Below are 24,812 nucleotides of genomic sequence, written 5' to 3'. Positions count from 1 at the left end.
CACGCTTATTTTTAATCAGCTTAGGTTAAAAACTTTCAAGGCACAAATTTCGCCTTGTCCTTGAACAGTATGCTGCCACCACCAAGTGATTTAGACAAAGAACAGGGAAAGGACCACTTGGAGTTCCTATTTCCCCAAAATATCCCCCCAAGCCCTTACACCCCTTTTCCTGGGGAGGCTTGAGAATAAACAAGATGAGCACAATCCAGCCTTGGATTTTTAAGACCCAAAAAACCCAATCAGATTCTTAAAAAACAGATCTTTATTAGAAGAACAAAAAAAGATAAGAGAACAACTCTGTAAGATCAGAATGGAAGATAATCTTACAGGCAGTCAGATTCAAAACATAGAGAATCCCTCTAGGCAAAACCTTAAGTTACAAAAAGACACAAAAACAGGAATACACATATCCTCCAGCACAGTGAATATCACAAGCCAAAACATTTCTAGCTAGATTACTTACTAACTTTACAGGAGTTGGAGGGCTTGCATCCTTGATCTGTTCCTGGTAAAGGTATCACACAGACAGACAAAAGCCTTTTCCCTCCCCCTCCAGATTTGAAAGTATCTTGTCTTCTCATTGGTCATTTTGGGTCAGGTGCCAGTCAGGTTACCTGAGCTTCTTAACTCTTTACAGGTAAAAGGACTTTGCCTCTGGCCAGGAGGGATTTTATAGCACTATACACAGAAAGGTGGTTACCCTTCCCTTTATACTTATGACAGAGACAAACAAAAAAACCACATCAATACTGTGGGGGATGGGGGAATGGAGGGTCCCAGGAGGAGATGCGGCCCCGGGATGGTTAAAGATTTGTGTATGTCCAGGTATCACATGGAACCTTCTCCTTTGGAGTACAGTGCAGTGGGTACTGTACTTCAGCAGGGCTAAACTGCAGAGAGATGGGTGTTGAGTGCAGTGGGTACTGGGAGTCCGCAGGGCTGGACTGTGACGGGGCAGGCGTGGAATACCATGGGTACAGAGTGGAGCCAGGAGGTTAATAAGAGTGTGTTGGCGGTGTCTGGGGGGCGCATGGGAAAAAGTTTTGCGACAGCGGCTGCAGGACAGGGCGGGCACGGAGCTGCTCAGTTTGCAGTAGCAGTAGCGCCTGGAGATTGTCCGCTTGGTGCTCCATAACTTTTAAGAGCCACGTCGTGGCTTCATTCTGGCACACCGCGTTCTCCTTTCGGTCCCTATTCTCGTTATTCCGGCACTCCTTCGATTCTTGTTTTTCGACAGCGGAGTGCATCATAATCTCACGCAGAAAGTCCTCCTTACTTCTTCTTGGCCGCTTTCTAATTCTGTGCAGCCATTCAGCCGGCAATAACAAAGAGGGAGGCTGGACTCCCAAGGTCATATCTGTGAAGTCGAAATGCCACAGTTTACAGAAGCAGTATTGTTTGCAACACACACAACACTGATTCAGTGATTTAAAACACAGCCACTATTCACATACCTGTCATTAACTGGCTTACTGAGGCAAGCACACATGAGCCACAAGACCCCCAAAGTGGTGAGTAACTGCAGAGGCAGGGGAAATCAGTGTTCCAGGACCATAATACTGTACACTGGGAACGTGGCTCTTGAGGACAGCCAGCACTGTAGGGGGGGCCTGGTAATCATTCCTGTCTCCACATTTTCCACAGGCTGTGTTCATTGTGGAAGATATCTCGCTTTTGATGGTGAGCAGGGAATCAAGGGAGGATCTTCTCCAAGACTGCTGCTTCTGCCCTGGCCCTTATGCGGCACATCTGTGGAGAACAATGGTCTGTCCCCCCAGTGACAGCAGAGTGGTGCAGGAAAGTTACCCTTAATGGGGCAAGAAACAAAGCAGCTCTGCCAAAGAATCTGCGGCAGAAGATTGCCCAGTATCTCCATGAGAGTTTCCTGGAGATCTCCGAGGCAGATTCCTGTGTTGTGAGGGAGTCAATCAAGAACCTGTTCTGCTGCTCAGATTAGGCATGTGGTGGTATCATACAGACACAAGCCTGTTTTCTGCAACCCTCCTGCCCCCAACAACTCGCCTCAGCGATTCCCAAAATCAAAGCCACTTGCCAGGGGCCTCCTATCCTGTTTGTTCTTCGCCAAGTTCTGACAACTGTGACTGGCTAGCCTCCTCCGGGGCAAAGAAGAGCTCCTGATTGCATGCATCTCTGACCTCTGAGTCATCCACTGCCTCTGGGTCACCCTCCCGTGCCACATCCTCGTCCAATATTTCCTCCTCCTGGCTCGGTCCACCCTCGACTGGCAGGCAAGCCACAGAAGTATCCACAGTGGCCTTTGCTGTGGAGGTGGGGTCATCACAGAGTATCGCATCCAACTCTTCATAGAACTGGCAGCTCACGGGTACAGCTCCGGAGCAGCCGTCTGCCTTCCATGCCTTGTGGTAGGCGTTCCGTAGCTCCTTCACTTTGACCCTGCACTGCAGTGTGTCCCAGTCTTGGCCCCTTTCTGTCATGCATCATGAAATCTGTCCGTAGATATCATAATTCCTATGTCTAGAGCACAGCTGGAACTGGACAGTCTCCTCTCCCCAAATGCTGATGAGGTCCAGCAGCTCAGCATTGCTCCAAGCAGGGGATCGCCTGGTGCATGGAGCAGGCATGGTCACCTGGAAAGATGCGCTGAGACCACTGCACGCGTCACCGAGCAAACAGGAAGGGGACTTTCAAAATTCCCACACAATTTAAAGGGTGGGGCTCACGGTTGGTCACCTGAGGGCAGGGCAGTAGAGTTCAAACCGATGACCAGAGAGGTGAGAACAGGCATTGTGGGACACCGCCCGGAGGCCAATCGCAGTGATGTAATCGACCAGGGTGCCTACACTGGCACTGCAGCACTGTAGCCCCAGTGCAGAAAACTGGGTGATTTTTTTTTACAGTGCTGCAACTGTGCAGTTTCTGCTCACTAAGTGACTTGTCAGCCTGTACACCTCGGGAGTTACAGTGCAGGGAGCTGCTTTACTGTGCAGAAACTTGCCAGTGTAGACAAGGCCTGAGGTAAAAAAGTTGAACTGCCCGAGGACACATAGGAATTAAGTGGCAGGGCCAGAAAAAGAGCTCAGAAGTTCCTGACTCCAGCTGCTGTGCTTATTCCTTTTGGCCAAACTGTTTCATCTCTCATATGAGAGAAACCAGAGATGGTGGGAGCAAAGAACAGTCACACACACAATTGGTCACAAAAGTTATAATTGTCTAGATAAATCTATAAAGATCAATGTGGAAAAATCATACAAAATACTTTAGTAAATAAAAGCAAAGACAAAAAACACTCTGTGGCAAAGAAGATTTTAAATGTATTGTGCTGATACAGTACTAATATGCAGTTAATATTTTATTAAACTCTGGTAGTGGAGCAGCATGTATATGATTAAGTATGTGTTTTCAGCATGACTTCTTCTTAAGCTGCAAATTAATAAACATATATGCTAATAAGTCAAACTGTCAAGGGACTGATTAGTTTTCCAACACTAGAACACAGTGAAAAAGTTCTAGTGAAGTGTTGGTCTGTGGCAGAATCTGGCACTCCACTGTTAATCAACCTCACAGCATGTGAACATATTAATAGGACCAGAAATCTGTGCTTCAGTAAAAGACCTGCCTGCACTTCTAAAATAAAAGCACCATTTTCAAAAACCAATAGCAATGCTATTCTGAATCAAGCTGATGTACCCAGAACATTGCCCTGTGAGCAGAAAGGGCACTGGTAAGATCATATATAAGTAGTCCCACGAGATAAACATGATGATCACACCATGCAAAGTGAGACAAACTCAGCAATATTATGAAACATTGCCTATTGCCTGGTGGTGATATTGCACAGTTGCATTTGACAAGAGAAGAGCTGTGTTTTGACCATGGAGTTTTCCCCATAACAAGGGGGAGGATGAAGTGATTGGAGAACAGCCTTACACCAGCCCTGGGGCTGAGCTGGTATAACGTACCATTATTATTTTATTTGGATGCAGAGTTTGAAGGGACTTCCACAACAGCAATGCATGCCAATTTTCAGAGGCCTAACAATTCTGAGCCATAGCCCTGTCCACAAATTGTCACTTGATTCACTACCCTAACAAGCTGAGACCTTCAAATGTCACAGCTTACAAACTCTGAATTGACATACCCAGGTGCAATGGGATGGAAACAACCATGAGGTGGATAAGGTTATTCCAGGTTTTAGGCCTTTAAACCTCAAGTTTACAAATTTCATGAGATCGCTTACTTTTCTAAAGTTCTTCTGACTGAACTATTGTCCCCTTAACTCAGTTATTTGGCCTGTACTTATATTGATATAAAATACCTCTCTCTTTTTAGGCAGTCCATCAGGCCTGGATTAGTCCAGGGCTGGGTCCTGAACCTAGGGAGGTGCCAGGATCATTCAAAAGTTAGATGTGCTGATCCACTACTGGTACCTAGATAGACTGTGGCATTATGACCGGCAGTGGAGGCAGGTAGCATGGACTGGGGTGCAGCGGCCCACCACCTCACAGCCAGCTGGGTGGCGATATCTCCATTGGTGGCACTAGCAGGATCATGGATGAAATATATTTCACAGGGAAGCCAGAAGGAACTTGGGACTAAGATTTTTGGAAGCACTCTGTACCCAGCAGCTCCCATTGCTCTCTTCTTCTCCATGGGAGCTGCTAGGTGTGGAGAAATTTTGAAGTGCTGCCCGCTTCATTTAGATACCTGAATGGGGGCTGAGCATTTTTAAAAATCTGTCCACTGAAGTGAAAAAGGGGAGAGCATCAATTCCCGCTGTTCCAGGTCATGACAGAGGCCAAAGTTAACCAGGGGAAGGAGGATGCAGCAGGCAGCACATGCTTACTTAGACCTGTAGACCCAAACTGTTGCTACATATTGCACCAAATCTGGGGTCACCAGAGATTGGGGGGGGCAAAGACCAGAACAGTTGAGAAAGGTACATTTTATTCCCTTTCAATGGGATTTCTGGGGACAAAATGGGAGTTGGGGCTCTGAAATAGGAAGAAAGCATCTTTGAGGAGGAGTGTGCTGCCAAGGTGACAAGGCAGAAGGGTCTGTAAGGAGATCCTGACTAGAACGAAGCTTGTCCCTGACAAAGGCCAACATTTTGGCCAATACAATCCCCCATAGCATTAATATGCCCCAGTCTATCTGGAGTCCTCTGATCAATTGCCTTCCACAGCAGCACAGATCTTCTTTCCCATTGTTTGTTCCAACCTCAGCAAGGCAGAAGCTTAAGAAAAGAATATGCAACTTTCTCCCTGCATTTGACCCACAGACTCCCAACTTGTCACAGCATAGAGTCCTCAGGAGGAGGATGTAGACTGTGTCGCTCATGCACACCTGTTGAAAGGAGGCTGGTCTACCCTCTCCAGTCACTGAATGAATTACTGAAAGAAGAACAGTAAGATGGACAAAAGGCAAGCTTAAAAACAGATAGCCCACTTGAAAATTCCGCAGATATGTATGATGTATTAATTGCTAGGTGGTCTACTAATGTAAATTCCTTAATGTAACTATAGTCCTCGGGTAATTTTCTTACCTCAGTTCGATTAAAGTCCCTGGTCTGTTGACTAACTGGCAATGAGTCAGAATAAGAATCCAATAATGCGCAGTCACGTTTAGGCTTAAGGGAAGCTGGAGGGAAAGCAAAGATACATGTCTTTGTTTAATAACACACATATTTTACATGTATTAGATTATTATTTTTCTTCCCCACCCCTTCATACTGCATCTGATCTGGATAACAAGGTGATAAGTACTGTATAGAAAATCATTTCCTCTTGTATTATTTTTAAGTAACAGCATGTAGTGATGTATAAGTCTAATATATTGTAGAAACAATTGGGTGAAATTGAGGACAGATTTTGATACTATTCAGCCACCCGAAAACAACCGTGACTGAAGTTTTATTTGTGCCTTTTCTTCAACTGATCTAGAGTCAATATAGCTGGCATTACAGACTGGAGTGTTAGAACTATAAAACCTATTTGACAGGCCTGCAACTTCCTGGTTTGTGTTATCTAGAATGGGAAATGTATTAGAACCCACACTACGCAATATAACTAAATGTCAGCGAAAAGCATGAAGACTAATCACAACACTTGCTTCAGTCTGTATCATCTTTAATAGTTTTCAATCAGGTAAATACTGGGAGCAGGAGAAACAACCCTGCAATTTGTTAAGGTAACATTTGCAACACCCATGTTTTTGTTCTATATACACAGGCCCTTCTGCTAACACTCCTCGGGGATTAGTCCCTTTAAACCATTAAGCATCTTGGTAGCTAGAAAACTATTTTTCTTAAGATTAATATGTTGAGTAGTAGAATAACCAATTCACAAGTCCAGTTTCTGATTAGCATCTGGTCCCTCCAAACAAACTAAGCTTTTACAAATCTGTATTAATTTAAAATACAGTTAGGTTACTAGACAGAGCAATCAGCTTTACGTTTTTTTTATTTTAATTCAAGAAAAGCTTTCAAAGCAAAACACAGTGGGTCAAGTTCTTAATGGGAGTTACCCCAGCACAGAATTTAGCCCTGAACTTGTAGTTCACAAAACAAGCCATGTAAGTAGCAAAATTCATTAATCCTTAAATGCTTCTTTTGCAAGTCATTTTTTTATTTTAAACTTTTAACATTTCGATCAAATGCAAAAAATTCTGCTTGAGCCATATGAGTAAAGGACTCAGTCTACCTCATACTGGACTTAATACAACAGGCTAATGAGAATTGCTACCAAATAGACTTACATTCCTAAATGGCCAAGCAAAACCTTGATTTCATAGACATTAAACTATGGTACAGGACTTCTCCCATAAAAAATGTTTCATACCGAGTTGTCATAAATTCTAGCGTTGTACTTGGAAGTGGGTATAAAAAGGGTCCATAACATATATGGGGAAGCACACCCTACTGCTTTATTTATTTATTTATATTTGTATTCCAAAAGTTGTTGGTTCAGAAGCCTGTACTGTATGTGATTCACTGTGCAAGGTTTTTTTTTTTCTATACACACTTCTCCTTTCAAAAATCTCTATCTTTATTTGTGAATCTTGTCTAAGTAGAGCTGTAAGTATTAGCTAAATGTCAAATCCCTCAACTACTCTGCCAATATCACTGCTAGAATTAATGGTTAGCCCTTGAAAAGCTTTGCTGCTTAAAAGAAACAAAACAGAGCTCATTTAGGAAGACAGAAGGCCACAGTGCAAACAGGGGAGCTCAGAACAAAAACTAGGTGCAAAGAAGAGGAAAAAATATATGGGAAAAAACCTCCCAGGCAACTGTCTGCCCTACTTTTTAAAATGTAATGTTTGGAGTTACATGGAAGATGGCTACAGAGGCATGCTGATTTCAGTTATTATTAATTGTATGTATTATAGTACTGCCTGGAAGCCAGCACCCCATTGTTCTAGACACTGTACAAATATGTAATAATGGGACAGTACCTGCCACAAAGCGCTTACAATCTAAATATATAAGACTATAGACAACAGGTGGCTACAACAAGCAGATCAGGAAGCACAAGGACACAGTGAGACACCATCGGCCAGGACAATAAGCAGCCATGATCTTCTGCCTTTTTTTCTCCTCGTGTATTTTTTTCATTAAAATTAAGTAGATATTAGAAGTGCCAAACTGACATAATGAAAACTGAGGTCCTCTATCAACAGATCAGATATTAGATGGACAGCAACAATGCAAGCTTCCCCCCACAATCCTGCCAAAGTGCCTCAACTCTGACCTGGAGGAAACACCTCAAAGGGTGGAGAAACGCAGACACACTATCCGTGCTCATTCAGTCCTTGCTCTGTGCTCAAACTGCCAGTAAAAGGTGCTAACTAGTGCAAACTGTGGTGATGACTTTTCTTTTTAATACTGGAACCTTTCTTCTAGCCAGGAATGAGACAGAGACAACCAAACACGTTTCATGTAAGTCACCAGACTACTCTCAGGCCAGGTCTACACTACATACCTATAGCGGTATAATTATGTCGCTCAAGGGGGTGAAAAATTCACCCCTCTGAGCGACATAGTTATACCGACCTAACCCCCCATATAGACAGTGTTATGTCAGCAGGAAAGCTTCTCCTGCTGACATAGCTACCCCCTCTCAGGGAGGTGGATTAACTACGCTGACAGGAGAAGCTCTCCTGGCAGCATAGGAGTGTCTTCACTAAAATGCTACAGTGAAAAGGTGCAGCTGAAGACAAACCCTCGGTCACTAGCAGCACAAACTAGCTTCTAGCTAGTGACCTAGACGTGTCAGACATTGTATTCCAGTATAGTCTTCCTGAGCTATCCATTTTCAGTTGTCCCTTCTAGAAAAGTCCCAAACAATGTAATAGGGACAAAACCATTAGTCTCCACTGAAATTTTCTACTGAAAAGATTCTAAAACCCTTTAATTTTACAGAAAATTGTACTAAATCTAGAGGATTTTGATATTTTTAAACTATCCTATAAAGTTCTCTTGTAAGGATATGTAATTGCCTATTAAATTCTGCGAGATGGCTTAAAAAGCCTAGAGAAAAGTTATTAAATACTATAATACTTTTTGATAAGATTTTTTAAATATTCTTTATTCGTAGGATGACAAACATTCTGCAATAGCTAGAAACAAACCTGTTTGCAATTTAGCCTTTTGTTCTCAAATTTGCAGTGGAAATGCCTTTAGTTAATAAAAGCTTGGTGGATATTTATGAACAGCTGGATGCAATTCAAGTATTTGGTGTTAATTCAAGACAATAGGAGGAAGCCAAGAGAAAAACTGAAGACATGGAGATGAGGAAGGCTAGCTTAGAGAAAACACAACCTGATTCATGCCAAGTGAGAGGTTCACAGTGTGGTCAGAGAAATGCCCTATTACTACTACTAATTCTTTCTATTACATTATCACCCAGAGGCCCTAATCATGACATGCTCAAGGTTCTACAGTGAAAGGCACTGTATAGAAAGACAAGATCCCTGTCTTGAACAGCTTACAGTCTAATTTAAAATGAGACTAGAAGCGAGCATAACAAACAGGAAGGAGATCCTGAGGGACGGAAGATGGAGGCAATAGTGATAATGACACACGATTATGCAGACTAATCACGAGAACATCTTGAAGGCTGATGTTTCATAAACAGTTTATACCAGGGGTGGCCAACCTGTGGCTCTGGAGTCACATGCAGCTCTTCAGAGGTCAATATGCGGCTCCTTGCGTAGGTGCTGACTCCGGGGCTGGAGCTACAGACGCTAACTTTCCAATGTGCCGGGGAGTGCTCAATGCTCAACCCCCTGCTCTGTCCCAGGCTCTGCCCCCACTCCACCCCTTCCCCCAAGCTTGCCATGCCCTTGCTCATCTCCCCCCCCACCCCCGAGCCTCCTGCGCACCGCAAAACAGCTGATCGCAGCAGGTGGGAGGCGTGGGGAGGGAGGGGGAGGCACTGATTGGTAGGGCTGTCAGCGGGTGGGAGGCGCTGTGGGCTGGAGCGGGGGAAGCTTATGGGGGACTGCTGACGTATTACTGTGGCTCTTTGGCAATGTACATTGGTAAATTCTGGCTCCTTCTAAGGCTCAGGTTGGCCACCTCTGATTTATACCCTTGGATATGAAGATGGTGGATTGTAGAGAACAGGAATCTGACAGAAATTACTTCAATGAATTGATACATGGGGGACATTTAGTTTTTTTAACTACAACTTGATTTGCTCTTTTCCTCTCCTTTAATAGTGCCAGCAAATTTAATGGAGATTTTATTAGCTCTTATATATTATCTCTTAGCACTGTAACTATTATCAGTAATTAATCCTCCTCACCCGAGAAAGCTGTGCACATTTTTTAATGGAAGGGTATGCACTTTAGTGTTAAGGTGTAATGAAAATTGACAACATATGTCAATATCGCTCAACCGTACCTCAGTAGTGAGGTACACCACACATTGTAGACTCATTTATCCCCATCCCACACAAACTGGTGAAATCTCACTGTTAATTATAAAATATTAACAGTAGGAATGGCAGATCAGGAAAATGAGTTATAGAAAAATTTGAGCTCTGCTAAAACCAGTAAACATATACAGCATTCAAGATAACCTGTAAAGCAGGTCAGTAATATTCCATCATTTCAAACATGCCTCCAAGAGTCATTAGGGCAAGACAACACATAGGCTAAAAGTCACCTACTTCATATGTAAAATCTTGTGACATCCAGATTTGCCACAGATAACCATCTGCCACTCCTAGCTATGCCTCAGGTTAGTAGAATCTAGACAGTAGAATTCTAGTAGACCCTAGTATTTCAACAGAACATGGAGACAGCTTATAGGGAACAGAGACTTTGGGGGTGGGGGGGTCCACTCAAGTTCCCTTCAGACCCCACTTCAAATCCTCGTACTGTCTTTCTCTCCCCTCAGCCGATGCCCAAGGCGTTCTTGGAGCAAACAAACAAAAAAAAGAAACGTCCTCTCCCCTCTTTCTTCCCTTATAGGGGAGAGGAGACTATAGAAAATTGAAAAGACACAAGGGTGACCTGGAGCTTAGGCAGTCTTCCTGGGTCAGCCCTTAGATCTCAATCTTCCCGAGGTCCACCTCCAGCCCCTCCTCATAGGGTGTGCTGCTCTGAGGCTAGGCCATGCAGCTTCATAGAAGTGAGACTTATTGCTGTTTCCCTTTGGGCAGCGTGACAAAGTTACTCCTCTACCTTGGTGGGTCTTGCGCTTATTGGCGGATTTGCTTGCCTTGGAGCTTCACGGCAGCCCTCAGCTTGGCCGTTTTTCTGAACCCACAGTCCAGTTTGACGACTCCTGTGTCTGACCACGAGTTGGGAGGTTTGTGGGGAACCCGGGCCCGCCCTCTTCTCCAGGTTCCAGCCCAGGGCCCTGTGGAATGCAGCTGTCTAGAGTGCATCCTGGAACAGGCTGTGCAAAAGCTACAACTCCCTGGGCTACTTCCCTATGGCCTCCTCCCAACACCTTCTTTATTCTCACCATAGGACCTTCCTCCTGGTGTCTGATAATGCTTGTACTCCTCAGTCCTCCAACAGTCCGCGTTCTCACTCTCAGCTCCTAGTGCCTCTTGCTCCCAGCTCCTCTCACGTGCACCACAAACTGAAGTGAGCTCCTTTTTAAACCCAGGTGCCCTGATTAGCCTGCCTTAATTGATTCTAGCAGCTTCTTGATTGGCTGCAGGTGTTCTAATCAGCCTGTCTGTCTCAATTGTCTCCAGAAGGTTCCTGATTGTTCTGGAACCTTCCCTGTTACCTTACCCAGGGAAAAGGGACCTACTTAACCTGGGGTTAATATATCTGCCTTCTATTACTCTCCTGTAGCCATCCGGCCCGACCCTGTCACAGCAGGCTTGTCTCAGCTGTATGGGCCGGGGCAACCTTCTCCCTGTTCACATCCCCCGCCCTCTTTCCTGTGGCAGGTTTTCCCTTTTGAACATCCACGCCCCCAACCAGCTCCAGAACAAGCCTTGCAGGTGTGCCTCATTGGTGCTGAACAGGCCCAGAGGAGCTTATTACTCCCCTCTTTGTCAGTGTGCAGGTGTGCTCCTTCAGAGAGACATGCTGCTGCTCCTTTTTTTAAAAAAAAAAAATTATTATTTTTTGGTTCTTCTTTAGCATTTTCCCTTTAAGCATAACTAAAAATGAATATTTTATCAAGCTACATTGAGAGGTACTACTCAGCTTCTAGATAAATCTTTGTCTCTTACTAAAAAAGGCTGTTCTGGGTGACTGATGAGTTTCTGAAATGGTACAGGAATATCACAGCCTCACCTGGGTGAAGGTAATCTGGCAGTAAGGTCTCCGGAAGCGTATCTGGCAATGGATAACCATTCTTCCTAGCAACAATGAGGTGAAATGCAGCATAGAATTCTGGCAGCGTCAGCGCTCCATCACAGTCTACATCGCTCAGCTCCCTGTGAACATGGTATTCACATATTTTTTGAGCCACTGCAGGAATGAAGCATATACATACACACACACACACACACAGTATATCCTTTATGTAAAAAGGTAACAATTCCCAAGCAAGTGGAATTTTTTTTAAAAATACTGTTTATTTTTTTTAAACATTTCCCTTTGAGAAGTGGAACAACCTGACTTTCCAATACTAGGAAGATTTTATATGGGGAAAAAAGTGCTTTCTCTTTATGCCACATCATCCAATATTTTCTATCTGGTATTTCAAAAGCTGAAATTTGTCAAGAAATTACATTTGAGTATCCAAATTCAATCTCTCTTTCCAAAATGGTGTTGACAACAGTTCAGTTGGTCTATGCTAGCACTTAAACCCTATTCGGTAATGTTTCAGGCAGTCCGATCAATGCAAACAGTTTTCAGAAAGTGCTTAATTACCAAGTGTAGACTGGCCTTAAAAGCCGCACAGCCAGATTAACTAATGCTGGTGGCAGTTTGGAATATTAGCGTTAAACAACCCGTTAGCATTGCTGCCAGTTTAGTTTTAGGGCATGGCTACACTTGCAGATGTAGAGCGCTTTGAGTTAAACCAGCCTTCAGAGACCGCAGTAGGGAAAGCGCTGCAGTCTGTCCACGCTGACAGCTTCAAGCGCGCTGGCGTGGGCACATCTGCAGCACTTGCAGCGACATTGGGAGCAGTGCATTGTGGGCAGCTATCCCAGCATGCAAGTGACTGCAACGTGCTTTTCAAATGGGGGGGGGGGTGTGGAGTGTGACAGGGAGTGTGTTGTGTGTATGTGGGGGGAAAGAGACTGGGTTTTTGGGGGGCTGAGAGAATGTCAGTATGCTGTCTTGTAAGTTCAGACAGCAGCAGACCTCCCCCCTCCCCACCTCTCTCTCACACAGCATTCCACACAAATGGCTTGCTTTGTCTCGAAGCAGATAAGCAAGCCAGCTGTCAGAAATGGAGCTTTCAAAGGGCATATCCGCATTCCTGCAGCAATTCAAAAACAATGACAAGACTGGCCACTTGACTTAAGGGAATTATGGGACATGTAGAACTGATCAATGAAATTGTTTTTAATTGTTCACTTTATTACTGTAACTTCATAAACAAAGTTTTATGAATGAAACAACAACTCGCTAATTGAGTTTCACCCTTTAATCCAATTGCTGCTTAAATCACTGAAATTTGCACTGTTTCAACCTTGTAACTTCTGCTCACTGTTTGCCATTCCTTACACTTGTCCATATTATAACTCAAACTCCATTTTAAAATGCTCACTCCATTTTGCAAAACCCTGCTGTAATCTTATTAGTTTAGTTTAGATGTGTGAATGAGGTATGTATGGATGATGGAATCAACCTCCAGCCCCAGCCTGTCCTAATGAAATAAAGTGTAAACACCCAACGGCTGAAGATGCAGACAACAGCCCAGACAAAGTAGGAGGAGTCCACCCTCAAAAGAAAAGAACAAAAGTACAATTGAAGAAACATCAAAGCCAGGTCCTAGGCTGAAAGTCATGTCTGCAATTGATGGGTGATCAATCACACCAAACCCAGAGGCAGTGTGACACAGCAAGACCTATAGACTCTGGATTCAAACTAAAGCCTACAAAAAGGATGGATGAGATGAAAGACTTTGGAGGGTAACATTCGGCTGCCAACATGGAAGGGCATCGGTGCATGCCCAACAGAGACCCAGCTCTTCCTTGTGCCCAGCTTTCCTGGCCAGTTAGCCGCCACAAGCTACGAACCCAAGCCACGAACTCAAGCTACATTCAGGACTGGTAACTATACAGGGGAGTGTATAAACATCGGTATTGGATATTAGTTAGTGGTCATAAATCAAATTGTGTTGTAATAAACGTGACATCTTGTCTTGTCCCCTGAAACGATCCTGTGTAGTTTTGTCTGCATAACAGACGTTTTCGGAGGCTGATCAGAATGCAGTAATGCAACACCTCGTTCACACTGGTGCCACGGCGCTCCAGCGGGGCCGCAGCAAACGTTAGTCCACTCGCCAATGTGGAGTACCAGCAGCGCTGTAGCCGCGGAGTCAGAGCCATTATGTGCCTTGCCAGTGAGCTAATGCGCCCGGGGGCTCCTTCATTGCGCTGTAACTCACAACTGTAGCCAAGCCCTTAGTTTAAGCGTCAAACAACAGCAGAGGAATTCAGAAGCACACGAATGCAGTTTCATAGCATACACCTTCTGGAAAATATTAGAATTCATTTAGTATTACTATAATAACTAAAATGGAGCAATAGTTACTTCATCGCTGTTTGAAAGCGAAGGGACAATGTTTCAAGCAGTCAAGGTTACAGTGAATAAGATTGAAATGCTCCTCAATTTTAGCAAAGGAGTTTTTCCCTGATGAATTATATCATGCAAGATTTCAAATTGCTCCTAGAAAGGAACATTTTATTTTGTTATGCTATACAGAGCACAATTAATGTTGGTAACATAAATAAAATGTTTTTGGTTATCATAGTGGGTTAACCAGTTTTTCTTAAATAACTTTTAAATTAAATTCCAGTGCTTATTTTTCTCCAGAGAATGTTTCTTTAGCCCTTTCTTTTTTTCATGATTCACAACTAGCTTTGAAACTATTCCAGGCAAATTCTCTGAACCCAACAGATGTTTAGGCTCTTGCAAGCTTTTCTTAAAATCTGTCTTCATAAAAATATATAGATAAAGCGAAATAAAAGTTCTCTTTATCAGCATTTTTGGTGAATGTTTAGAACAGTTTGTTCCTCATGTCAAGATAGGATGACGATACAAGAACCATTATGTTTATGGAAATACAACAAGATCCTTATAAACTGTATCGTATACAATGCCATCTGCAATGGTCTCTAAACAAACTCATTAAAAGCAAGAGTGCTGGCTTGTTAATAAAGCACTGATGAATTATGCAGATGTATTATTAAAAATTAGGTATTAATTAGGCCTCATCTGACAAATCACAGCCTGATACATAAAGCTAACTGAACACATCTAAAATATTCCAAATGTGTTTTTCTTCTAAACCATTTCATGAAATATGTCTGTTCATTGAGCTAATAATGTTTCTTATAATATTCTTAAGAACAGCTATCATTTATATTGCTATTGAAATATCTGCAGTCCTGCTGAGTAGAAGAGTAGCTCTAAAAAGGTAACAAGCATGCCAGGAAGATCAACACACACCCCGCTGCTTGGACCGGAAAGTGATTTTGATAAGAGCAATAATTACAATTACTCAAAGCTTATGCTCTAATAAATTTGTTAGTCTCTAAAGTGTCACAAGTACTCCTGTTTGGGGGTTTTTTTGGGGGTGGTTTTTTTTTGGAATTACTCTAAAGACACTATTTTAATCTAACAAGAACTCTTGAGCTAAAATGTCTTTTAAAACCAGCATCCGTATTCTCAGTTACACTACAGTACTCACCATATGTGAGAAAGCTCTGGGATGGGAAGCTTGGATTTTGTGAAGAAATTCTTAGCCACGGAACCTGTCAAGAACAGTGAAACAGGCATTTGAAAGGTTTCAGAGGCGTAGCCGTGTTAGTCCATATAAGCAAAAACAATGAAAAGAATGGAAACCTTGTGGAACCTTAGAGACTAACAAATTTATTTGGGTATAAGCTTTCGTGGGCCCACAAAAGTTTATGCCCAAATAAATTTTTTAGTCTCTAAGGTGCCACAAGGATTGCTTGGCATTTGATATTCATCTTCCAATCTGATTTTGCTTGTGTTTCTATAAAGCTGCAACAGCATCAGCAGCTGGTTATTTCACATTCAACAGACACTTTGATTGTTGGGAACGAGTATAGCTGCTTGGCCATTTGTCTCTTGGTGAGTAACTAACATGGGACAGGCCAGGCAGAGCGGTTGACCTCATTTCTCCACTTCTCTCCATGTGGGAAAAATATTAATGGATGAAAACATGCCTCAGTATTACCATTATCATCATCAGTATGCCACTATGAATACAAAGAAAGGAAAATGGAGATAAATGGCTTCCTGTCCAGAGAAAAGGATGCTTCTAATCACATGCCAAGTATATGGCAGCAAATGGCCCTCTGCCGTCTATGCTACTCCCACAGTGACTTTCTCTGCTTTCAGGCCTGCTGCGGCCCTACCATCATGAAAGAAAAACAAGAGGAACCAGCTAAGCATCCTGCTACAATCTTCACTACCAGTTGTGAACATCCTCCGTAGCCCTCCCATAATAAGCAATCTGATTTCCCTCCCAGCCAACAAACCCCTGCTGAGCCCTCTGCAGTGATAAGAAGTTCACTACACATCCCACACAGCCAGCTGCCAAACACTGTCTCAGGCAAATAGGTTACAGGGGTAGCAAAAGTCTGCCATAGATCCTTGCACATTTTACTTCACATAAGCCTGAAAAATGTAAGGCCAACCCCATTCAGAGCCATTATATACAGATCTATAATTCTGCCTCCCACTACAGTTAATAGTAAATCTGGGTGTGCATGAAATGCAATGTCTGGCCCTATGAGGCTCTCTCTCGGAACAGATAGAGCAAACATCTTGCATATTCTAAAGACTGCATTCTATTATAAACAAAGTTGACTATATGCAGCTTTGTGGGAAATCCACTATGTGTTGAACTTCCATTTTCTTTTCCCTTCTCTCAGTTGGAGAAGATTTAACCAAGGGGAAAAAAAAACTGATGAAGTGCTAACTTCTGCCAAGATCAAGCAATTATTTTAAAACTTTTGTCTGGGGTCAGAATTCCTGAATCCCAAAGTACTGGATTGCAATAATATAACCTCAGAGGACATAGTCAAAATGCCTGTAGTTAAAATCTGTGTTTTTTCCTTGCCAGACTAACTCTCAGTACCTAGAATAACTCCTCTCACAAGCAGTCTGGTCAGAATGAAAATCTGATTTTTAAGATCAGTTACAATACTGTTACCATGTGTGTGCTATGCAGGGTTTACATTTAACCGCTTAAGGGCCAACAACTCAATCTTACACAGTGCTGAGCATCCTGATATGATCCTGTAGAACAGTTAAACAGATACTTAACTTTAAGCACCTAAGCAGTCCCACTGACTTTAATAGGAAAGTAGTTAAGTATATGCTTGTGTTTTTATGGATCAGGCCAGAGCTTGGCACTTTGCAGGACTGAGCCCCAAATACTGTCTTCAGAGTCAAACAATTTATTTTAACTTTTTGTCCTGTAACTGCAGATGCTTTCCTCAAGTTCACACTGAATTTTTAAAGTGTGTTTCAACTCTGAAAAATTAGTACGCAAAACTCACACATTCTTTCCTCAAAAGATCTACTCCCAGTGTGTGTTTAGAATCATATCAATTCATTTTAGTGACAAATATACGTTTCTTTTATTTTTGTATTTCTCTTAGTCCTGCAGCTGAGAGAAATAGTTGGACTCTAGTCCTCCTTGTGCATCATAAAAAGATTTTTTGTTGTTGCTAAATTCCAATCAATGACACTTGTATAAACTCTCTGAAGACAGTTGGGTTGCAAAGTTGTAAGTGAGGACAGCATTTGGCCTGCAGAACATTTATTTCTGATGATGACACACAAGAAAGAATTAACTCAGCTTGGCTCTCAGATCCCAGGGTGAGTTTGCAGGGCTAGCAGTTAAGAAAAAATATTTTACCTGTAAACAGAGAGCATGTGGTATTAAAATACACATTTAACCTGTAACCCATTTTAGAGTCATCTTTAACAGTAGAACCACGAATTTTTAAAAATTCTTCAAAGAAACTATTTGTTACCCACTGTATTATTTTAATGCTTTAATTCAGTGATTCGGTGGGTCACAGGAAGATTGTAGATGGGTTGCGGGCCTAGGGTTGCAGGCCCTGGGAGAGAGAAAGAGGATTTGGAGGGCGAGGCGTTTGAGTATATGGCGTTGTGACCTGGGTTAGGGTTGCAGTGCTGGGTGAGCGGGTGCTGGATGCAGGTAGTTGCTGCCCCCTCAGTGGGGCAAGGAGAAGGCAGCAGAGGAGAAGAGGGTTGCTGGCCTATATTTTTGGGCACCCCCAAGAATTTGAACCATGGGTGGGTAGCAAAAAAGAGACAAAATGCAGTGGGTAGGTTGGCAATTTTTAAAAAAGTTGTTATTCTAAAAAAATTAATAAATAAATAAATAAATAAATAACTCGACCCTGTCTGGGGCACAAACCTGATCTAAAGATAACTCAAGAAGCTCTCCCTTTATCTACTGTACTTTGCTTTAATTTTCAGGCCTTTCATCCTGGTTGTTTTGCTGCACATACATATTATTTAGTAAATGTTACCTGAAATGAAAGAGTTCAGATCAGGCTGTAGGGATTTGAACTGGTTGATGTAATATTCTCGCTGTTCCTCAGTTATCCTCCAGGGGTCATCTGGGTAATTACTGCTGTCCTGTGGCTCCCTGTCTACTGAAAGAGACTTCAAAGACAGGGCAAAAAGTCACTTGCAAAACTGCATGAAAAAGCAGCACACACAGACATTTTAAGAAGTCAGGGTCAGTCTGCACATCTAGCATGCCCATTTTTTAAAGAAATGGGAGCAGAAAAGCTCAAGCTGATTAATATCTCTTATAGTTAGGGCTTATTATACATGCCCATTTGCTCAGAGAACTACAGGAAGTTTCACATGAATGAAGCTAAAATAAAAAACAAACCCAACTACTGTTGAAGGTAGAAAGATCACTCCATCTAGTCATGCATTAAGATCTATCGCCTCATATTGGTGTTTTATATTGCGCCCATCACCAAAGCATCTGAATGCCTTCCACATAAAATAGATAGCAACAGTGAAGTCCCGAGTGAACTCAATTTGGTCACTGGAATGTCTCCATTGGGGGGACACTGATTAGATAAGTTTTTTTTAAATTGTATTTATTTACTTTTTTTTTAAGATTGATTTGTATAAGGTTGTGTTTGTTTGTTTGTTTGCATAGAATGTTGTGAGCGTCACTCTTACGGTGGAAAGAAGCAAACATTTAAAATGCGTTGACCTGCGTGTCAAAATATTTTAGCGACAGAATGTAGGAAAGAATAAGCTACATGCTCCAGCAAAGTTTAAGACCACTCCTCTGGCCAGGCTGTCAACATTCTCAAACTCAAATATGTGACTTTGTTTTTAAAAATGTGTTAAAAGATCCCCAAAACAGGAAATATCACAAAATAGTACTTTGTGCTGGTTTGAAATTATGTGAGATTTATTGGTTTAAACGACATGATGTTTTAGATACATTGTTTCCCATGAATCAGCTGAGGTTTTCCTATGTCAAAAAAAAAGTTAACCATTGATTTTAAAAAAATTAAATTCCTGAGGTTATATTATTTCAAGCCAAAGTCTACAGTTCAATAAACATTTTAAAACTGTTTAATATTAACAAGACCATAGTTTAGAACAGCTTAAAAACCTAGGTTTCAAAGTAGCAGCCGTGTTAGTCTGTATTCGCAACAGAAAAGGAGTACTTGTGGCACCTTAGAGACTAACAAATTTTATTTTTTTTACTCCATACGGCTAATTTGTTAGTCTCTAAGGTGCCACAAGTACTTCTTTTCTTTTTAAAAACCTAGGTCACTCTTCCATAGAGCAAAGTTTGTAAAAATTCATGGAGAAGTTTTGCTCTGTAGTAGACAGACAAGGGGAACAAAAAAACATGACTGGTGATTAAAAAACAACCCTAACAGTCATGTGGCTTTATTCTCATTTGTACTAAGACCCTTTTACAAAGTGCTGATGTGTAAACGTGTAATTCATACCCACTTTGAGGCACCTTTACACTCCAGAGCAGTGTAACATGGCCTTAGTAAAAATGAGAATCAGGCTCATAGTCTTATTCATGAAACCAGTGGCAATTCACAATGGCTTTGTCTACACTAGGCTTTTTTTCCCTTAAAATTATTATCCACCATTGCTGCCATTGGTGAGGTAGTATGGACAGGCCACTGGTAACATTTGGCATGTCAACCACCATGTCATCTAGATTTGCTCTTAGCACGATTAGACAACTCGGTGACTAAAAATGCCAGTGGTCAATCTGGTCTATACAAATCCCCCCACAGTTGGTTCTACTGGTGAAGCTGCACCATTGGTTGCCATGGTGAGAAATCTGAAGAAATATATCTAATGTCTATCTTACGCAGCCAACAAGATAAACAGAGTGTGCAAAATCCAACTAAAAAAATACTCAGAAGAACCAGGACTCTGGGCTTGTAATTCAAGTATGCGGTATCTTATCAGAAACATTTTTGTGGTCATGAAATTTTCATCAAAGTTGGACTCAACATTCAGTACACTATTTGGATTCTTGAGAAGCTTGATTTTTTTTTTTTTTTTAAATCAAAAAGCCATTTTGCATTGAAGAGTTTTGATTAAAAACATTTGACTAGATCTAGTAATTAATCTTCCTAAAGCTCTTTAAGATCCAACATGGAAAGACTTTAGAAAAATATCATCATCATCAATGCCAATGACAGGCCACAAAGTTATTTTACTTCACTCCTACACGTTTGGCCTGAATTCTCCATACACACCAGGCAGGATTTCCTTATGGCGTGCTGCTTCCTTTTTTATTTTCTGCAGCAGCTGAGTTGTGGAAAAAGGGTAATTGCCTTAAACTGAAGCAGAGCAACCGTCGAACAAAGGAGACAGAGGAGGAAGAGAAGCTGATAGGTCAAAGGCCAACCCCGTCTGTCTTCATTAGTGTCTTTGATCCCCATAATTCTACATTCTACAATTCTCCCATGCATACTACTTTAGTTGAACAGCTATGTTATTTTGTGTAATTTCTACATAATCCTAGAAAAAATGGTGTCAGTACTGAAACAATGAAAACTATTGACCTTATTCAAACCAGCTGATCAAGCAAACATAGTCCCAGTTCTTCAAGGCAGTTTAAAATAGAATGCAAGTAGCAGAACAAAGAAGAAATAGAATATTACAGGTCAACCTACTCTGCTCCAGTTTAGAGTGCATTGTTTTCATAACTTCTGTCTACAAAAATATAGATATAGTTGGCAAGCTTTAAACAAAAGGAAGCATTCAAAATTATCCCTGGCTACTATGTGATGGAGCTCTAGATAGCCTTGTAGAATTCTTTTGGTGCAGAATTATTGAAATGCATAAATGGAACACTGACAAATAGGTTTTACAGTACACCATATTTGCCTGTAAAGGTAAAAAACATGAATACAACTTAATCAATATGGCAAGATATAAAAGATGAATAATTCTTGTAGGAGCTGCAGTCCATTGCGTACTAAGTAGACATGGGCTGGAGGGAGGGGGAAACTGACTCTGCTCGAAAAACCCGTTCCATCCCAAATCATCTATCCATGCCTCATGTTGTTCTTATGTTATGGGGTAGAGGGAGTGAGAGCACAGCCAAAAAACGGCCACTTACATTTAAAAGCAGTTCTGCTAGTAAGCATGGCAATATTTTACCTAAGGCCAAAAATCTGTGACAGTAATAGGGAATTTACAATAGACAAATTAGAAAGTTTGCAGAGTTATGGTTTTAGTAAAGCAAACAAAACATCCCACCTAAACTTCTTTATCAGGATTGGGATGATTGAGACAGTAAACTGGGTTTACAAATTTGAATGATTTCCTACAGAGAAGTTGGATATCAGGTCATGGCAGCGTGAGGGTGTCAGGGATAACACACTAGATCAAGACAAAAAAATCTCAATTAAATTCATATATATTAAAGATGTTTTTCTTGCATTATTAATAACTTAAAATTCTTTCACTTCTGATCTAAGAATCTCAGTCTAATTTTCCAATATTTATGTTGTTTGCTTACATTTGAATTTCACTCAGCTTAAACAATGAAAATGAACTACTCATTTTCAATTTGCTTTCCAGTCAGTTTTGCTTTATATTTCTCCTACACTAGAAGGATGCACCAATCAATGAGCTGCAAATACCAGAGGGGAGTGTTGTTATTTAAACAAACAAAACAAAAAAATCCAATGGAAGAATTTTTATATTTAAATTTCTGAAAAAATTTGTATTCATGTTAAGCTTTGTAAAATATAATTTTTACAAAACCTAAATTTGGGCTTAGCTGAACCCCCCAGTCTTCCTTTCTGTTCTTACTTGCAAAATAAAGACTGTATTTGCCTGGCAGTAGAGACGAGGAGGAAACCTTTGCAGAAGAGAAACAAAATGAAGATTATATAAAGTGAAAATAACGAAGAATACTTTACTCAACTAAAACTGCAGGGAGATTTTGGTCCAGGTTTATTCAAAATGGAACCTGTCTAGGTTACTGGGACTAACATCCCCACTTATTTCAAAAAGCACCACTAGGTGACAAGAACTAGAACTTCATGCATTTCTTTTTTTGTTTTATTCATTTATTTAATCACCATGCAATTCATTACCCGACTAAGAGAGGAATGTACAAGTGCAGATTTGGATCCATAATTTCCCGTTGCTTGTCCATCTTGTTGTTGTGTAGAATGTCTAGCTTCATAAGGAACTATGAAAGTTTAAAAAAATATATATATATATATGTATTATCAGATGAATCAATAAGGTTCCACAAGCTCAAACTGGAAATTAAGCATTACAACAGAGGTTCATTAAGCTTAATACTATTGTACTACAGTCCATTCTGTCCCCTTACCCAAAGCCCTAGCTACATGCTCTCCTCCTATATCATAGTTTCTCTTCTTTAATATTTAGGCATTAACAACAGAAGTTGTCATTTCATCCTACCAGATCGGCATTAATTGCTTTAACAGTTGTTGACATGCATATTTGCATGACAACCTGCAGCAGCCCTAAAATAAACTATTACAGTAAATCAGCTAACTAATGAATATAGTGAATTCTCAACTGTCATTTTCAAGAGATTTAGGTTTTTCACTTTTTTATTTAAATCTAATTTGTTTAAAGAGGACATTGTCAAGGAAGAGCATTAGACATTGATTTGATCTGTACAAAACTGTTGATTTGACTGTGGAAAATTCTCTGGATCCTAAATACCTGGGTTTTATGGTTGTTGATCATTCAATTGCCAGAACACTGAAAACAAAAACAATAAGCTTCCTACTTTTAGAGCCCCTTTAAACCCCAAAGTTTTTTGCTTCCTACCCTGTATATAGCAATCACACCCTTTTCTAGGAGATGTGCTGACATCAATAATGATTTTCTTATTCAAAAACAGATGCTTTCCAGAGAAAAGTTACTACAGGCCAAAGTTACTTTTAAACAAAATAGTCCCATAAATTTCAAGTAAATTCAGCATTTCCAGAGTGGAAACAGAAAAGGGCTCTAATGGGCGATATTTCCAGGGTCCTAAGTATGTACTGCAAATACAGATAAGAAAATAATAGTTAAACTGAGCTATAAAAATTATGCACTTGTCAATGTCTAAATGTTCCACCCTTTAGCTTTGTCTTGTGCACATTAAGAGGCAGAAGAGTAACTAGAATGCAAATACAGCAACAGTATAGTATGACAAACAACTGAAATGGCTGGTATTAGAACTGTTAATTTCCTCAGAAACACACACAATCATCACTTCTTGATTTGAGACATATTTGATTGACAAGCAAATTCCAAACCTGATTTTTTTTGCAGGTCATCAATCGGCCACTAACCTTGAATATATCTTTTATTTTTAAAACCCAAATTTACATTTCAAAACAGAGAAGGCCTGATCCTGATGGGGTTGCAGGTGCTCAGCACTGCTCAGAATCTGGACTAGAGTTAGCAAAGAAAAGCAACAATAATTTCAATTTTCCTAAGGTGAGAAGACTTCCATTCCATCTGCATAATTTAAGAACAATCCTGTTTTTAATAAAGATAAATAACTAGACATAGAAGCAGGGCACGTTGGAGCTCTCTTTCAAATCGTTATTTTGAAATCCAACTTCTTCTGCTAGAGTGTTCAAACTGTAGCACTGTCCTAATGCTATTCAGCATCATTTACACAAAATTTTAGAGTCTCCTGAAAAATGAAAATTGAGGAAACTCAAAATCCTACTATTGTTACAAAGCAGCTTGCTTTTTAAAGTTATGTTTCTAACTCCGATTGTTATCTATTCTTGTCCTGTGCTGGTATCTAGTTTTTTCCCTTACAAATGTGTTTCAATGTCAGAAAGAAGACAGGAAGGAAGTTGTGAAATATACTGCAGTACTTGGAGGCTGAGTATGGGGCTCTGTTGCTATGTGGTTACCAGCAACAGAACTTTCAAAAACTAGCAAGAAAATAAAATGCATGAATGCCCAGCTAAAGTTCTACTTTAGAGGGGTGGGCAAAAATTGAATGTTCAATGACCCTGGATCACTACTTTCTGAACACCACATAGAGAATAAACAGTACAAAAAAAAGGTTAACACCACACACGCATACACAAACCCAATGCTCTGTAGGCCCCTCCAGAATGGTATTCAGTGTCCTCAGTACAATGGTTTCAATGAAACTGGAATGTTAACAGATTTCTTTTTTTTTTCTCTTTCTTTCTTTTTTTTTTTTTTTTTTTTTAAGGCCAGAATGGACCAATTATTCATCTAGTCTGACATCCTGCATAACTCGGGCCATAGAATTTTATCCACTCACCCCTGTATTGAGACCAATAACTTGTGTTTGACTAAAGCATACCTTCCAGAAAGGCAACCAGTCTTGATCTGAAGACATTAAGAGTCTTCACATTCAGACTGGATGCCTTTCTGGAGGCCATGTTTTAGTGCTCAGTGGGCTCACGGCCTCACAGGATTTTATCATCTTAATGTTTAGCTGCTTGTATTAATTTTCAGAAGAATGACACTCATGTTAGCCTTGATTCTACAACCCTTGCTCACTTTGAATAGCACCTTGCTGGAAGCATAAACTGGAGTATAAACTACTGTTCAAAGCAAGGTAAGCCAATAGAATGTGGGACATTCAGCACTCATTACAAGAACCTGTGATCTGATTGGGATGG

The 24,812-nt window shown here is 41.0% G+C and overlaps 1 protein-coding gene across 7 annotated transcripts in view; it reads right to left on the bottom strand.

The window, feature by feature from the left end:
• REPS2 (RALBP1 associated Eps domain containing 2) overlaps positions 1–24,812 on the bottom strand; it is a 177,493-nt gene that overhangs the window by 67,721 nt on the left and 84,960 nt on the right. For all 7 annotated transcript variants that reach the window (XM_074967491.1, XM_074967473.1, XM_074967465.1 and 4 more), the window contains 5 exons: positions 22,263–22,360; positions 18,171–18,306; positions 15,323–15,386; positions 11,746–11,888; positions 5,525–5,619 (listed from right to left, as the gene is read on the bottom strand). In XM_074967491.1, coding sequence (XP_074823592.1) covers positions 5,525–5,619; positions 11,746–11,888; positions 15,323–15,386; positions 18,171–18,306; positions 22,263–22,360 — 536 coding nt within the window. The remainder of the gene's footprint in view (positions 1–5,524; positions 5,620–11,745; positions 11,889–15,322; positions 15,387–18,170; positions 18,307–22,262; positions 22,361–24,812) is intronic.

This window comes from Natator depressus, chromosome 1 (genome assembly GCF_965152275.1).
Source record: "Natator depressus isolate rNatDep1 chromosome 1, rNatDep2.hap1, whole genome shotgun sequence".
In the NCBI taxonomy this organism is placed as follows: Eukaryota; Metazoa; Chordata; order Testudines; family Cheloniidae; genus Natator; species Natator depressus.
This window is presented reverse-complemented; position numbering and strand designations above follow the sequence as displayed.